The sequence below is a fragment of the Dromiciops gliroides genome, chromosome 1 (genome assembly GCF_019393635.1).
Source record: "Dromiciops gliroides isolate mDroGli1 chromosome 1, mDroGli1.pri, whole genome shotgun sequence".
Classification (NCBI taxonomy): domain Eukaryota; kingdom Metazoa; phylum Chordata; class Mammalia; order Microbiotheria; family Microbiotheriidae; genus Dromiciops; species Dromiciops gliroides.
The window spans coordinates 249787055-249803967 of record NC_057861.1 but is presented as its reverse complement, the minus strand read 5'-3'; the positions used below and the strand labels follow the sequence as shown (position 1 = coordinate 249803967).

The 16913-nt window shown below is 41.9% G+C and overlaps 1 protein-coding gene and 2 pseudogenes across 1 annotated transcript in view; 1 reads left to right on the top strand and 2 right to left on the bottom strand.

The window, feature by feature from the left end:
• The first annotated feature begins 3328 nt into the window (after positions 1 to 3328).
• Positions 3329 to 4371, top strand: LOC122748015 (annotated as a pseudogene).
• Positions 4372 to 6697: 2326 nt separating this feature from the next.
• Positions 6698 to 9275, bottom strand: LOC122748004 (annotated as a pseudogene).
• Positions 9276 to 14838: 5563 nt separating this feature from the next.
• The window catches only part of LOC122747993 (meprin A subunit beta-like), an 80793-nt gene continuing 78718 nt past the window's right edge, over positions 14839 to 16913 (bottom strand). Inside the window, 2 exon segments of the mRNA XM_043993743.1 lie at positions 14839 to 14850; positions 16497 to 16701. Of these exon segments, the coding sequence (XP_043849678.1) occupies positions 14839 to 14850; positions 16497 to 16701 (217 nt within the window).

Sequence of the window (16913 nt, the reverse complement as noted above, 5' to 3'; positions counted from 1 at the left end):
CCTTTCACCCGATGGGTTCAATGATCCTGGATAGGTTTGCAAATAGTAATCATCTTCTTTCTTGACACATCGAAGCAGGAACACAGGAGGCACAACAGTTCACATTCCTTCCCCTCCTTCCCCTTGAGTGTGGTGCATGGATCCCCAGTATCCACTGAGGTAGTTGACTCACATCCACCTCCCAGTACCGTTTGCCTGAGCTGAAGGCCTGCTCAGCAAAGACATAATGGCAAGGAGAGTCATCTGGATCCTCAGTCTCACCTGCCAGCCTTCTCCAGCCTTCATACTCTTCTGATCCTCAGGACAGAATCACATGGAAACTGGCTGATAAGGGATCATTGTGATGTCCACTCTGAATTTTCTCATCATCTCTATCATGCCATGGATTGGGCATTCTCTCAGTTCTGGGTGACAGCATTGACCCTTTGGGACAACACTGACTCACTCCTTCCCAGCAGCTGCTTGACATCTTGTAGCAGGTCCACATCGGTTGGTGGCTGGCTTGCTGCATATCGTGTATGAGGCCCTGAAGAGTCTGCATACTCTGGGACTGTCTGTCCTGGTTTTCTTTTTCTCTTGCCTCATCTTTTCAAGACATTGAAATTCTTCTTCCATCAGGAATTGGTGCAGTTGGTTATATTCTCCAGTGATCATCAATGCCAGTCAACAGAAGATCCTTCCTCCTGATCAAAAAGTGTCTCAGCTTTCTCCCACATGCTTCTCCACTCTGAGTTCAACATGTTCTGGAGCTTCTCTCTGCATCTATGAGCAGTCTCTTCTACAGGAGAGAGCACGTGGGCTTCATGCTCTGGGCTTTGGGAACATCTCACACAGACTGCTGTCTGGTCATCTTCACAAAAGAGCTTGAGGACTTTCTTGTGAGTGGCACACTGGCGCTGTCCTTCAGCACCCTGCAAAAGCGGGAAGCTGAGCTCTTTGCCAACCTCAGTCAGTTGGTGCCAGGCACCCATTGACTCTTGGGAATTCCCTGACCTGGGCACGTTGCCTGCATTCGGGACAAGAGAAGTTGGTAGCTTCAACTCTCCAGCTCAAGGAGAGGACATTTTTGGCAAAAGCTGTGCCCACACTCAATGGTGACTGGCTCAGAGAAGTAGCTCCTACAGATACCACAGGTGATTTCCTTCTGCAGTTTCTGCAGACATTTCCATAGCATCAGCCATTCTTCTCTCTCTAACTGCTCTTTTCTGCAGCAACTAAGAGGAAGAGATTTCAGGGCCACTGAAGGCAGTGCTCTGTGGACAAGGATGCACTGCTTTTATAGGAGATAGCCCCGCCCACTGAGGGTCTCCTAGGCAAGGTGTCAATAGCCCTGGCTGGAAGCCTACAAGATCAACCTGTGAATTCCTGCTGCTTGCATCAGCTCTGTGCTCCCAGAGTTCACACTTCTGGTTGACTCCTTGGTTTGACAGGTTAGACACGCTGAGAGTGCTCCTTCATTTGTAAGGAGGAATGCTATTGGAAACAAGGAGGTTTTAGGTTAATGGATTCTCAAATCTGATTTTCTGCACAGATCTTCTGTAGACAGAAGAGACTCAAGATAGGTTCCTTCCTTTCCCCTTCCACACTCGATCAACTCCAAAGTCGTCTTTTTAAAATAAATAAAAGTATTTTATTATTTTCCAGTTACTTAAAAGGATAATTTTTAACATTTGTTTCATAGGATTTTTGGTTCCAAATTTTTCTCCCACCCTCCCTTCCCTCCCTCCTCCCCAAGACAGAAAGCAGTCTGATATAGGGTAATATATGTACAATCACATAATCAAATTTCTGCATTAGGTCATCTTGTGAAAGAAAAACCAGAGAAAAGGGAATAAACGCGCAAAAAGAAGGAAAAAGCCCAGCCCCAAAGTAGAAACAGTATGGTTCAATCTGCATTTATAATCCACAGTTATTTTTTCTGAATGTTGAGTACATTTTCTTATCATGAGTTCTTTGAAACTGTTTTGGATTGTTGCACTGCTGAAAAGAGCCAAGTCTATTACCACTGTTCATCACACAATATTGCTATTACTGTGTACAATGTTCCCTGGGTTCTGCTCCTCTCAGTCAGCATCAGTTCATGTAAGTCTTTCCAGGTTTCTCTGAACTCCTCCTGCCTCATAGTTTCTTACAGCACAATAATATTCCATTACATTCATATACCATAGACTTGTCTAGCCATTCCCCAATTGATGGACATTTCCTCAATTTCCAATCTTTGCCACCACAAAGAGAGCTGCTATAAATATTTTTGTACATGTGGGTCTTTTCCTTCTTTATGATCTCTTGGGATACAGACCTAGCAATGGTACCACTGCGTCAAAGGTATGAACAGTCCCATAGACTTTGGGGTATAGTTTCCAAATTGCTCTCCAGAATGGTTGGATCAGTTCACAGCTCCACCAACAATGCATTAGTGTTGCAATTTTTCCACAGCTTCTCCAACATTTATTCTTTTCCTTTTTTATTATATTAGCAAATCTGATAGGTGTGAGTGGTACCTCAGAGTTGTTTAATTGCATTTCTGTGGTCAATAGTGATTTAGAGTATTTCTTCATATGGCAATAGATAGCTTTGACTTCTTCATCAGAAAACTACCAAAGTTCATACCCTTTGACCAGTTCTCAATTGGGAATGACTTACATTCTTATAAATTTGATTTAATTCCCTATATATTTTAGAAATGAGGCCTTTATCAGAAATACTGGCTGTAAAAATTGTTTCCCAGCTGTCTGTCTCCCTTCTAATTTGGCTGCATTGCGTCTGTTTGATTACATTATATTTAAAAGGTTTTGTACAAGGTCTTCCATCTTGCATTTCATAATATTCGCTATCTCTTGTTTGGGCCACTGGAAATCGTTATGTACAATTTTAGTGGCCTCTGTTTCTCTTTCAGAGGGACAAGACTGCTCTAAGGGATAAGGGGAATTTGGTTAGTGAAAATGGGGGGGTTAAAATGATTCTAGGCTTAGGAAATAACTTGAGCAAAACCCTGGAGGCATAAAGTAAAGAGTATGTTGACTGCAATGTTTAGGGCTTAAAGATGAAAAATATGAAATAAGAATAATAAGATATGGTGCCGCTCCTCCTCCTCTTCCTCCTGCAGCCGCTCGGCGCAGCGCCGGTCCTGCTCGCTTCCCAGCCTGCTCCGTGCAGCCCGGGCATGCCCAGTGCGGGAGGTGCGGGCCCCGGCCTGGGGAGCGGCGCCGGCTGGAAGGCGGCGGGCAGCGGCGGCCGCAGCCGGGGCCAGGAAAGCGGAGCGGGGCCGCGGGCAGGCTCTGTGTTTCCAGACTCTTTACGATGAGAGATTTTGGGGTCCTTCTCTGTCCTTCTCCCTGTAGTTGATAGTTTGGGTGGTGGAAGTGATGCAGATGGCTGACAGTGTCAAAACGTTTCTCCATGATCTTGTCAGGGGAATCAAGGACTCCATCTGGGGCATCTGCACCATCTCCAAATTGGATGCCCGGATCCAGCAGAAAAGGGAAGAGCAGCGTTGAAGAAGGGCAAGCAGTGTTTTAGCACAGAGAAAAGCCCAAAGTGAGGAGTGGAAGCAGGAGAGTGAGCCAAGATAGTGAGCAGAATTTTCCAGTGCTGTGCTTAGAGTGGAGGAGTATTCTGGCTCAGTCTCCTCTTGTTTTACTGAGTATTTATCCCTGTGCTTCAGTCAGTAATAGCTCAAATTATTGGAGATCCCTCTCTGCATGGAGATGTCTGGTTGCGACTGGAGTTTATCCTCACCTCTATCTTTAGGGCTCTGTGGGTGCTCCGCCTGTTTGTGCTCAGTAAAGTGGTGAATGCCATATGGTTTCAGGATATTGCTGACCTGGCATTTGAGGTGTCTGGGAGAAAACCTCAACCATTCCCAAGTGTCAGCAAGATCATCACCGACATGCTTTTTAACTTCTTACTACCAGCCCTTTCCTGATCCAGGGCATGTTTGTCAGTCTATTCCAATCCATCTCATTGGCCAGTTGGTCAGTCTCCTGTCATGTCTCTTCTCTCCTCACTTTATTGTTTTGAATACCGTTGGTTCAACAAAGGGATTGAAATGCACCCACGATTATCCAACATTGAAAGGAATTGGCCTTACCACTTTGGATTTGGTCTACCCTTGGCCTTCCTCACAGCAATGCAGTCTTCTTTCATCATCAGCGGCTGCCTCTTCGCTATCCTCTTCCCTCTGTTCATCATCAGTTCCAATGTAGCGAAGACCCTGGGAAAGCGTACCTCTTCCAGTCACGCCTCTCGTTTCCTAGGGTGGTCTTCCTAAGCAACAGACTCTTTCACAAGACGGTCTACTGCAAGTCTGCCCTGAGCAGCTCAGCCTCTGCCGAAAAAGCTCCCTTCACCTCACCCATCTCGGCCAACTGAAGGGCTGCTGCAGCCCACTGAGCTGCCTCCAAGGGGAGGGATGGCTTTGGGGGAGGCACTGATGGTGGCTTCCTCAGTTTCCCCTCACCCAGGGAAAGCAGGACCCACCCTGCCAAAGGCCCTCAGCACTTCCATTGTTTTCTGTGGGTCTGGAGTTTCACTGTCTTGTGAGTGTAGGCCAGAATCTTTTTGATGTCAGTGTGGATTTTAATGCCGTCGCTGTCTCAGTGACCGCAGATTTTCTGCAGCTGTTTTCTAGCCTTTGCCAGCCCTGTGCCTGTGCTGATTTGAACACTTTGCTTTTCTCCCCCCGTGCCATCCCTCTCCTTTGCTCTGACACCCTTGGATGAATGGATTTTGTAAATCCAGTTTGTGTGTGTGTGTGTGTGTGTGTGTGTGTTTTATTTTGTTTTGTTTTCCTGTGTAAAACCTGCTCATTGGGTGTGGAGGGAGGGGAGCTCCCAACTAGTCCTGGTTGCTTCCCTTCTGTGGCCTTCACTGTCTTTGGTTCTTTGTAACTCAGGTTAGGTTTGCATCCCTCCTAGTCATAGCAAAAAAGAAAAATAAGAACCTGAAGAGGTGGGACTAGGTAGGGAATAGACCTTACCACCACATGTGTTTGGTTTGGAGAGCGTATGTGTCTCCATTCCTTTGTAGAGGGAGGACGTAAGAAAGTCTCTCACTGGTATTTTTAATGTCCCTAATCTCTAGGGAATAGACCAGTTCTGGAAAAGTGCCACCATTAGCACAGATGCCCTGAAAAGTCAAGCTTTTGCTAAGTTCTGGTACATCTCCATTACTCAAAGAGCAGAGGTCTGAAATTCACTTTGTCAGGGCCACTGCCAGTTACATCTGGCACTTCAAGGGGATGTTGGGTGCTGCATGTGACCAGGAACTACAATAGAAAACTTAATGAAAAACATTAAACCTGTTGCCGAATAGGTTTTTCTGTCATTTTTACAGCAAGGTTGGGGTCCAGCACATGTCAAAAAATTGTACAATATAAAAGAAGAAAAATTAAACAGGTAGAAGCTTCTGGTTTCTCATGGAAACAGGTATTACGGATTGGTGAAAATCATGAAGTTTATAATTGTATTTGAGGAACATAAGGTCTTGTTTGGGGTTCAGAAAAAGGGATTTAGCATTAATGGGAAGTTTATTGCACTAAGCATAATTGGTGGGGAGATAGTTCTGCAAAGTGTTGATCTGAAACTCAGGTCTCATCTCTTCATTGATAGTTTGTAGAGAGGGATTGGCTTACGTCCACTCATTTGGTGGTTGGTTCTCAAAACTGATGAGTTTGGAATCGGTGAATTCACTTTTTTGTGGTAAAGTGTCTTTAGGTATGTACATTTCTGCCATATGAGTTTCATAAAGGGAGAAAGATCAATTTTGATTCCAGTGTTTCCTCATGCATTAAAAACTCCCAGTAGGGCAAGAAAAAGATAAGCAGCTTACTTGAAGCAGCATTAAAGCCTTTGAGGAGGACAATCTGTAACATAACTACTGTTGGTTAGCAGATGAACCTCTTCTCTGGTGTTTTCACAAGAAAATGTTAAATAAAATGCTAGAGTTGTCTACAATTGTGGGTGGGTGATTGTGAGTTTGTCTCACAGGGGGAACCACTAAGTTGGAAATTATATACAATGAGAATTTGTGCATAAGAATTATTTGTAAATCATATGGTTAAAGACATATTTGCAATACCTCTGGTATATTTCAAATAAGATCATTTGTGGTTTTGACAAAATATTTTAAAGGCAGTATTACAAAGAACCACTTCTAGGACTTTCCTTGCTGCTATGTGGTGGTTTGGGAGAGATAGTTTGAGCTGTCAAGCATTTTGTAATTTGAAAAGTCGTAATATAAACTTTTGGAATTTTTTTCGCAATAAAAATGAAACCTTTGGGAAAAAAAGATATGGTGCAGGTTGTGGGAGTGGCTTGAATGCCAAGCAGAGGAGTGTAAACTGTATTCAAGAGACAAGATTTTGAGAAGAGAAGTGGCATAATAATACCAACACATTAGAAAACTTCTCCTGGAAGTAGTTTATGAAGGATGAATTAGAGGATGGGCACCTGGAAGGAAGTTATCACAATAATCCTGTCAGGTGGTTCTGAGGGTGTATGCTCATGTAGGGGCAGTGGAAATAGAGGAAGAGATGAATGAAAGAGATTTTGTAGAGGTGGATTCAACTGGACTAATTTTTTTTTCCAGCAGAGATGGTTACTTTACTCCTGAGGGGGTGGGGGCAGAGAAGGGAAGGGTACTCCTAACAAAAAACAAACAACCCCTGCAGGGATCATTAAGGGCTACACATGTCCATTCAGTCCTGGCTCCTGTGGTAGATGCTTGTTGGAGGGAACATGGCAAAAGCCCCCATCAGAGAACCTGTCTGGTTGGCAATGTCTGCTGCCAGCAGCGCACTTCAGCCACTGCCATGTAGGAGTGAGCTCACTGCCACCTTCACATAGGAAATTGTGCCCAGGCACAGGACCTAGGACAACATCACAAGCACTACACCTGCAGAAGTGCCCAGTGAGGGGACAAGGGCTTAGGGCTGTCAATACCATCACATAGGTCTTCAGAAGGGTACCCAACAATGAAAGGACACCAGACCATGCAGTGAGTAGAGGATGCCCATGGCCCAGGAAGCCGGCAAAGGGACTGGAGGCACTGCTAACACCACAGCCAGGCAAGCAGGAATAGCTCTGCACAGAGGGTAGCACTCCATTGGTCAGGGCATTCGTGGTCCCTAGCAGTTCCAGCAGGCAGGCCCCTCTGACTTAACACAGCTTCAGTGGATCCCAGGCTCTTTCCTCTGACTCTGGCTCAGGTGTCCCAACCTCTTCTCCTGGCTCCTGAAGTGGTGACACCTCTTCCTTGGGGGTGACTCCCTGCCCCCGTCCTTCACTCCTAGTGGAAACTGTGGTGGGTGCTGGTGGCAACATGAGCAGCAGTCCCTGAAAGGCTGCTTCTGAGAATGCAAGAAGGCTAGTTATCACTCAGAAGAATGTGCTGGCTGAAAAGTATTCCTTAAAGGAGATGGGCACCATGGGGCCTAATGGGGAGATGCCAGGAGAGGGAAGACCTGCTGAGGGTGCCAAGAGAGAGACAATAGAGTTGGGAGAGTAGGATGGTTGGCATGCTAAGTGTCCCACACCTTGGGCCAGGGCTAGTCCACGGGGAAGCAGGGCACTAAGACCCTGACCCAAGAAAAATGATCGTACATAGGCTGGGGACAGACAGGACATGAAGGGAAGGAAAGTGACATTGGAGGTGCAGCAACTCAGAGCAAGTGCAAAATCTAATGCTAGGAAGGCCGCAGCATGGGGCTGGCTGGCTATGGGTACCACAAGGGACCACAGAGGAGCCAGCAGTGCCATGCCCCCCACACCAGAGCCTGCACTGCCAGGATTGGGCCCTGTTCACCCCTTGACAGATGGTCCTACAGTGTTCCAGCCAGTGGTCCCAGGTTTCCAAAGGCTACCGGCACAGACATTCACCAGCACCGGCAACTGTACCCAGATCCCACTGATGGCAATGCAGGAACCCATGGAAAAGAGGGCCACCAGGATATGTGTGAACACTGTCCGGGCCCAGTCTCCAGTGGGCTTCAATTGGACTTGTTAACTCAATGGATATAATGTGGGAGAGAGTACAACACTCTCATTCTGCAGGTAAAGAAACTGAGGCCCCCAAGAGCACTTGCCCAAGGTTATACAGATAATAAAGTAGCAGAGACATGATTCAAATCCAGATCCCCTGACACCAAATTCAGCATTTGTTCCACTCATTGTTCTGTCCAATCCCAAATCCTCATCAGAGAGATAGACCACCTTCAGCCAAAGGAGGCATAGGAGATGACTCCAAATGAATAGTGTATGGAGCTGTAGGGAGGTAACATTCCCCACAACCCAAGGGTTGGGAACTTGAGACTTCACTTCTGCAGAACCATGTGATGAGCAAGGGATTGGCTTAATGGACAAGCTGAATTGCCTTTTGAAAGTACATAAATACACTAGAAATTATACTGAAATTGAATGATTTTTACTCAAAAAGATCAATTGACAATATTTCCCATTATTGACGGATGGCATGTTTTCAGCAGAATAAAAAAAAATGATTATAGGTTTCAAAAAACTGCTATTTCTCACAGTTGAAATTTTTTCTTGGATGAATCCATGATGAGGAGTCAAGGCATTTTCCATTTTTTCTATCGTCAGTGTTGCTATTTAATATCTTCAGATTTGGTTTCAGAAAAATATGTTCTGCTAAGATGAGAAATAAAAATGTATGACATAATTCATAAATGTGAGTGCTATAATTTGATTGAATACTCATGAAATGACTTATTTTTTTCCATGGCGGTATCTAGCCATATCCACTGCCTCTGAGATTCGCCAAATTCAGCTGAGTTGAAGGACCATTTCTTAAATATTATGAACAAGGCAATATGCTAGGCATTGTAAATACAAAGGTGAAAGAAAAACACCCTAACCCTAACCCTCAAGGGACTTAATACTTATTACATTGTGTAAGAAACAGCATACTGTAACAGGAGGCAAAGAAGAGACAAATATGAAGAGCTGTAGGAAAATTCGAGGTAGGAATGATTGCCCAGATGTTTGATCTCACTTTACATAGATTATGAAATGTTAGATAGGCACAACTTTTGGCAGATCCCTTTAAGGTCTGGCCTAATTATTCCTACCCCCACCCCCACACCCCTCTGTTAAACAAGAGATGTCTATGAAAGTTTATTGATTTGGTAAGATTTAAGATGGTCCCTCGTTTGAAGGAAAGAATTTATTTAAGGTGAGCATAGATATCCAGCATTTGGCAGGATGTTCTGAATCTTGGCTTACCATCTCCCATGAAGCATCTTCCAGAATTTCCCTCATTAATACATTGTATTCTTTCCAAGTCCAGTTTCCCCATTAAAATGAGGATATTAATATTTATATTACATTCTTTTTGAGTTTATTGTGTGAAAAAAGATCCTTGTAAACCTTAAAGTACTACATAAAAACGAGTTGTTATTCTTTTTTTTTTAATCATTTTTTCTTTCCCCACTTTTCTGTACCTCATCTGTAAGAAAAAGATAGTAATAGCATCTACCTCAAAGGGTTATTATGAAAATTAAAGTGAGATGATATATGTTAAGTGCTTTGTCTACCTTAAAGAACCATATCAAGTCAGCATCATTTATAATTTATGTGCCAGGCACTGGGCTGAGTGCTGAGCATACAAAGAAAGGCGATGGATGGATGGATGGATGGATGGATGGATGGATGGATGGATGGATGGATGGATGGATGGATGGATGGATAAGTAAGCAAACAAGCAAATAAACAAATTAATGAATGAACAAACAAACGAATGAATAAATGGATAGATAAATGAATGAATGAATGAATGAATAGCTAGATAGAAAAATAGATAAATAACCAGCCCTGTTCTTATGGAACTCACAGACTAATTGGGGGAAATAACCTGCAAACAACTAAGTACAAATAAGACAAATGCATGATAAATTGATGGTAGTCTGTGAGGAAAGATGCTAGCATTAAAGGGGATCAAGAAAGGGTTTTTGTTTAAGGTGGGACCTTAGTTGGCATCTGAAGGAAGCCCAGGAAGCCAGAGACTGAGATGAGAAGGAAGAGTTCCTGGGATGAGGGTCAGCCAGTGAAAATGCAGAATTGTGAGATGGAATAAGGAATGTTTTATGAGGAACACCAAGGAGGCCAGTTACTGATTTGCACAGTACAGGGGGAAAATGAGATATAATAAAATGGGAAAAGTAGGAAGGGTTTAGGTTATGAAGAACTTTAAAAGACAAAGAATTTTATATTTGATCCTGGAGGTAATAAGGAGTCACTGGAATGTATTGATTTTGGTTTTTTTTTGTTTGTTTGTTTTTTTGCGGGGCAATGGGGGTTATGTGACTTGCCCAGGGTCACACAGCTAGTGTCAAGTGTCTGAGGCCGGATTTGAACTCAGGTACTCCTGAATCCAGGGCCGGTGCTTTATCCACTGCGCCACCTAGCCGCCCCACTGGAATGTATTGAATGGAGGGTGGCATGATACAGTGAGACCTATGCTTTACAGAGATCAATATGACAGCTGGCTGGAGAGGGGAGAGAGTGGATGCAGGAAGAATAATCAAAAGGCTAATACAATAGTCCAGGTATGAGGTGAAGAGGTCTGCAGGGTTGCAGCAGTGTTAGAGGAGAGTAGGAGGTATAGAGAAGAGACACCACAAAGGTAGGACTTGGAAGTTGAATGGATATGGAAAGTGAGAAGCTGAGGATGGCCCCAAGATTGTGATCCTGGGTAAATGGGAAGATGGTGGTACCCTCAACAGAAACAGAAAAGTGAGGAAAATGGGAGATTTTAAGGAAAAGATAACTAATTAAGTCTTTATGTTTGATGCTAATGATAATTATGTTTTGATTGCCTAGCCTTTTCATATCTTAAATAATATCTGCATTTTTACTGGGTAATGTCTTGACTTTCCCAATCTGTGTAACTTTATTGGTCCTTTCCCCTCTGGTCACATTCCTCTCCTCTTTAGAACCACTCCTCAACTTTGACCTTGATTCCATTCAGCTCTACCAATCTTCCTACCTTAGCTACAGGAAGAAGTTTCAGGACTTTTGCCCATGGTATCCAGTGTCAGTATATGTGAAATCTCTTGGCCACAGATTTAACATCCAAAAAACAATTTGTAAACACTGTAAAACTTTCAGATACATTTTATCTCCAAAATGATAATATTGTTGACTAAACTGATTGTTGTTTTGCCAAGCCTTGTCTTAGATGAGCTTAGATATACCTTTCTGCCCTAACTTTAGATTTTACAACTATAAAATAGAATGTGATGAACAAATATGACTCTTCTTCCTTGAGAACACTGTGTGAGTATCCCATGAGGCTTAAGACTGAGCTCCTGTCCTCTGAATGCTTTCCTTTCTTAAGCTCTCATATATATATATAATTATATTTTCTGTTCAGATGATTCCTCCCAGATATAGATAAATAGATAAGTATAGATATTTGTGCTATATAGTATATCTATACTGTAGTATAGCATATATAGTCTATACATGTATATATAAGTATATATATTCATGTCAGTTGTGTGTATATATATACACACACATACATACATAAACATATCTGTATACATATATATATGTATATATCATTTCCCTATATCTAGGTATCTATGTATCTATCTATCTGTACCTCCATTCCTAATTTTTCTCCTGAACTAAGTTCCATATTACCAGGAAGTTCACCTGGATGTTCTATCAATATCTCAAAATCAACATGACCATTCAATCAATTCTGAATTCCATTTCTATTAATCAATAATAGGATCATAGAATTATGGATCTAGAGATGGAAGGAACCTCAGAGGCAATCAAGTCAAACCCCCTCATCTCATAGATGAGGAAACTGTGACCCATGGAGAATACTTAACTTACTCAAGGTCATATTGCTACCATGTATCAGAAGTGAGATTTGAACCCAGGACCTCTGACTCCATACTCAATGATCTTTAAGTTCCTATCCAGCCAGGAACTGTGCTAGGTGGCAGAGATGAAAGAAAGAAAGCAAGAAAGCAAGAAAGCAAGAAAGCAAGCAAGAAAGCAAGAAAGCAAGAAAGCAAGCAAGAAAGCAAGAAAGCAAGGAAGGAAGGAAGGAAGGAAGGAAGGAAGGAAGGAAGGAAGGAAGGAAGGAAGGAGAGAGAGAGAGAGAGAGAGAGAGAGAGAGAGAGAGAGAGAGAGAGAGAGAGAGAGAGAGAGAGAGAGAGAGAGAGAGGACCCTTGTCTTCATGGAACTTACATTATAATATGGAGAAAAATAAGTACATGTAATTGTACAAAGTAGAAAAGAAATACAAGTTAATTTTGAGAAGGAGGCATTAGCAGCCAGAGTTATCACAACAGGCTTCAGGTAGAAGGTGGATCTAGAGTAAAGCTTTGAAGGTGACTAGGGATTCTAAGTGGTAAAAGTAGAAAAGAAGAGCATTCCAGGAATGAATGTCAGAGATGGGCAAATCCATATCTTGGGTGAAGGACATCAAATAGGTCAGTTTGACTAGACTGTAAAGTATATGAAGGGGAGAAATATATAAGTCTGCAAAGGTAGGCTGGAACAAGATTGTGAAGGGCTTTAAAGGCCAAACAGAAGAGTTTATGTTTCTAGGTTCAAACTTTTTAAAGCACCATCTTTCCAAGTCACTGTGGCTTACAACCTTGGAACCTCTTAAACTCAACATTCCCTTTTATTTGATCAGTTACTAAGTCTTACTGATGCTACCTCTACAGTATCTTTTTGAATGATTGATTTTGTTTTTCCTCTTACATGGCCACCAGCCAAATTCAAGCCCCCATTTCTTTGATAATAATAGCTAGCATTAATATAGAATATTAAAGTTTGCATTGAACTTTACAAATATTATCGCATTTAATCCTCACAGCAACCCTAGGAGACATATACAATTATTCTCATTTTACTGTTATGGGAATTTAATCAGATAGAGGTTACATAACTTTCTCAGGGTCACATACCTAGTAAGCATCTGAGGCAAGATTTGAATTCAGGTCATCCTGACTCCAGGTCCAGTCCCCTATTCTCTGTACCACTTAGCCACCCTTTACCTTGACTCTTACAATAGCCTCCTAATTTATCTTCTTGCATTAATTTTCTTCCCTCTTCAAGGAAGTATCCTCTACACAACTTTCAATTAATATTGTTAACACAGAAACTGAACATATGCTGCCTCTCCTCACTCAAAAATATTCACTGGCTCCCAGTTGCCTCTGGGATAAAATTCAAATGCTGGGCATTTAAAACCCTTTACCGAGGGGAGCTAGGTGGTGCAGTGGATAAAGCACCGGCCATGGATTCAGGAGGACCTGAGTTCAAATCTGGTCTCAGACATTTGACACTTACTAGCTGTGTGACCCTTGGCAAGTCACTTAACCCTCATTGCCCCACAAAAAAACCCAAACAAACAACAACAACAACAACAACAAAAACCCTTTACCATCTGGCTCCTCTCTATCTTTCCAGTCTTATTTCAGATCATTCTCTTTAATAAAATCTGTATGATAGCCAAACTGATATGTTAACTTCTACATATATGATTCACATGTAATATTTTATATGCTCCTTCTGTTCCTTTGCACAAATAGTCCCACATGTCTGTAATTCATTGCTTATACAATCTGCCTAATAGAATCCCCCAATTTGTGTAAAAGATAACTCAGATGCCATCTACTGCAGGAGGTCTTTACTGATCCCCTTGATTATTCCTCTCTCTCTCTCTCTCTCTGTCTCTCTCTCTGTCTCTTCTTGTCTGTCGATCTTGCTGTCTCTGTCTCTGTCTCTCTATCTCTCTGTCTCTCTCTGTTTCCTCTCTGCCTCTTTGCCTGAACTGTCTCTCTAACTCTCTGTCTCTGCCTATCTGTCTCTCTGTATTTCTGTATCTCTCTGTCTCTATCTCTCGCTGTCTCTCTGTCTCTGTCTTTCTGTTTCTCTGGCTCTCTGTCTCTGTTTCTCTGTCTATCTCTCTGTCTCTGTTTCTCTGTCTTTCTCTCTCTGTCTCTCTCTGTTTCTCTATTTTTCTGTCTCTGTTTCTCTGTCTATCTCTCTGTCTTTCTGCATCTCTCTGTCTCTGTCTCTCTTTTTTTTTGTGGGGCAATGAGGGTTAAGTGACTTGCCCAGGGTCACACAGTTTCTCTCTATATATATCATCTATCTCTCTCTATCTCTATCTCTATCCCTCCCTTCCTCCCCTACTTTGTAGTAATCAATCAATCACTTAAGAATTTATTAAGTGTCTCAAGTGCTTTCAATGTTGCAGTGGGGATACAAAGACAAAAACATAATCACTTCTCAAGGAGCTTCCCTTCTGATGAGAAACAAAATATGTATTATAGATGGACACATATATATGTGTATATATACATACACCTATATGTGTAAAATGCACATGAAGTAGATACAAGGCATCAGGCAGAAAGATGAACTTAATCTGGATCCTAAAGGAAACCAGGCATTCTAAGAAAGAGAGAGGAGGGAAGCATCCCAGGCATGGGAGAAGCCTAGTGGAAGGCCAGAGGATGAGAGGTGAAGAGTCATGTGTGAGTAACAGTAAGTAGGTCTGTCTGGTGGAACATTAAATGCATAGAGAATAATGGGTAAATGATAAGAGTAGTAGGTTAGAATCAAGTTGCGAAGGGTTTTAGAGGCTAAGGAGAGAAATCTGTATTTGATTTTAGAGGTAAGAGGGAACCCACTGGAGTTTATTGAATACTGGGATGACATAGTTTAGCCATATCACCTTTGGCAGCCATATGGAGGATGAATTGAAGGGAAGAGAAGCTTAAGGCAAGGAGACCAATTAGAAGGCTATGATAGTAGTGGGGATACAAATAAAGTAGACCTGGATTAGGGTGGCGGCTGTATAAGTATACAGAAAGGGGTAAATATGAAAGATATTGGGGAGATAGAAACAACACGTTTGTGCAACTGAGTATAGGGGGAGGGAGAGTGAGGCATAAAGGATGATTTGAAATCTATGAATGTGTGGCCAATCTTGAAGATCTCTGTTTGATTCTTGCATCATTTTTTACTCACTTTTTATGTAGCATTTAGGAATCTTCTCCAGTAGAACAAGCTCCAAAGTCTCACCTAACCTGGGTTTGGCCAATAAGAAAGTGCTTCAAGTAGCCTCTCCTATCTAAAACTGGAAGATATCCAGTCCCATCCGATCACTTTAGAGGTGAGCTGACAGCCCAAGGAGATGAAGCTAATTGACCAAGGTCACACAGGTGGTAAGAATTAGAGACAGAATCGGAATGGAACCTCCCAACACTTAATCGTCATCATGATCCCTAAGTCCTTCCTCGGGGAAATTATGAATCAACAGGTATCAGGGAGAAGATGACTACAGAAGTCCATCCCTACTGTCTGTCCATCCATACTACTGTCCCTCTGATGACATGACACTTTCTATCTATTCCATAAGATGAATGGAAAGTAGGAAGTACTACATAAGAGCAGGAAGATTATTGGAAATTACCTACCTATTCTGACTGTGGCTTTATTATTAGGTCTGAACACCCAGGACATCAGATATATACAGGTTTAAATGTAAATTTGAAACAAAAAGTATTCAAAACCAAATTATTTCCTTTTCTTTTGAAGCACTGTTCAACTTATGTGGGCTGATAACTAAGAACTGTCAATTCTGAATTTTTTCGAGGGCAGGTAGGTGGTACAGTGGATAAAGCAACAGCCCTGGATTCAGGAGGACCTGAGTTCAAATCCAGCCTCAGACACTTGACACCTACTAGCTGTATGACCCTGGGCAAGTCACTTAACCCTCACTGCACCACAAAAATAAAATAAAATAATTCTGAATATTTTCAATAAGAGAAAAAGTAGTAGGCTTAGAGTCAGGAAGATCTGGATTCAAATTCTGCGTTTGACAGTAGTTATAGGATCACATCTTATCCTGTTTAGAGGCAAGTAGGTGCTACAGAGGTTAGAACACTGGGCCTGAAATCATGAAGACCTGAGTTCAAAACCTGATTCAGATACTTATTAACTTTATAGCTGTGGGGAAGTCACTTAAACTTTGTCTGTCTCAGTTCCCTCCTATGTAAAATGAGAATAATAATAGCACCTGTCATAATTTCTTACACATTTAAAAAAATATCTGAGAGGGTGGGAGGAAATCTTTGGAGCCCTATGTCTACCTACTAAATGTAGTTCTTATAGCCTCTGTCTTTCTTTTTAAAAATAAGTGCTATTAATGACTTTTATTTTTATATTACTTTTTGATATATCTCTGTCCTTCCAAAACTGAACCCTGTCTTATAACAAAGAAACTCAGTCAAGAAAAAGCAAATACTATCATGATCACAGGCAACTTTCTGCCACTCTCTTGGGAGAGAAATATGGGACTATGTGGCAGAAAGTTGCCTGTGGTCATGATAGAATTTGCCATAATCTATTCTCAAGGACCAACACTTCTTATTATAATAACTCAGAGCATGACTTTCTTTTATAATATTACATAATTTACACTATTTCATACTTACATGTTCTAAGGTCATCTTCAATGTAGTGGCTTTGCTCCTTATATTGTATTTCTTCTTAGCACAGCAGATGCTCACAAGAGTCACTATCAACAACACAGCAAATACAGGTGCATTGAATAGAACTCTGATAATTATCGCATCCTTGGTAGAAGCCTTCATCTTGCACTTTTTCTCCATGTGTTACCAGTTTTTCCCAGATGGACAACTACAGAATAGGAAATTGGACTATGAAACACTATAGCAAAACATGCTTTTAAAAAAGCTATTTAGTCAACATTCAGCCTGGTCATGTTCAGAATGGTATCAGCCACTCCACAGTAGGAAATACTACTGGAAAAATTTATATTTGCTGAGTTGATAATGTTGTATTATTTCATTTCTAACTATAGTTTTGGAAGTCTGTAGGAGAGAGCCATG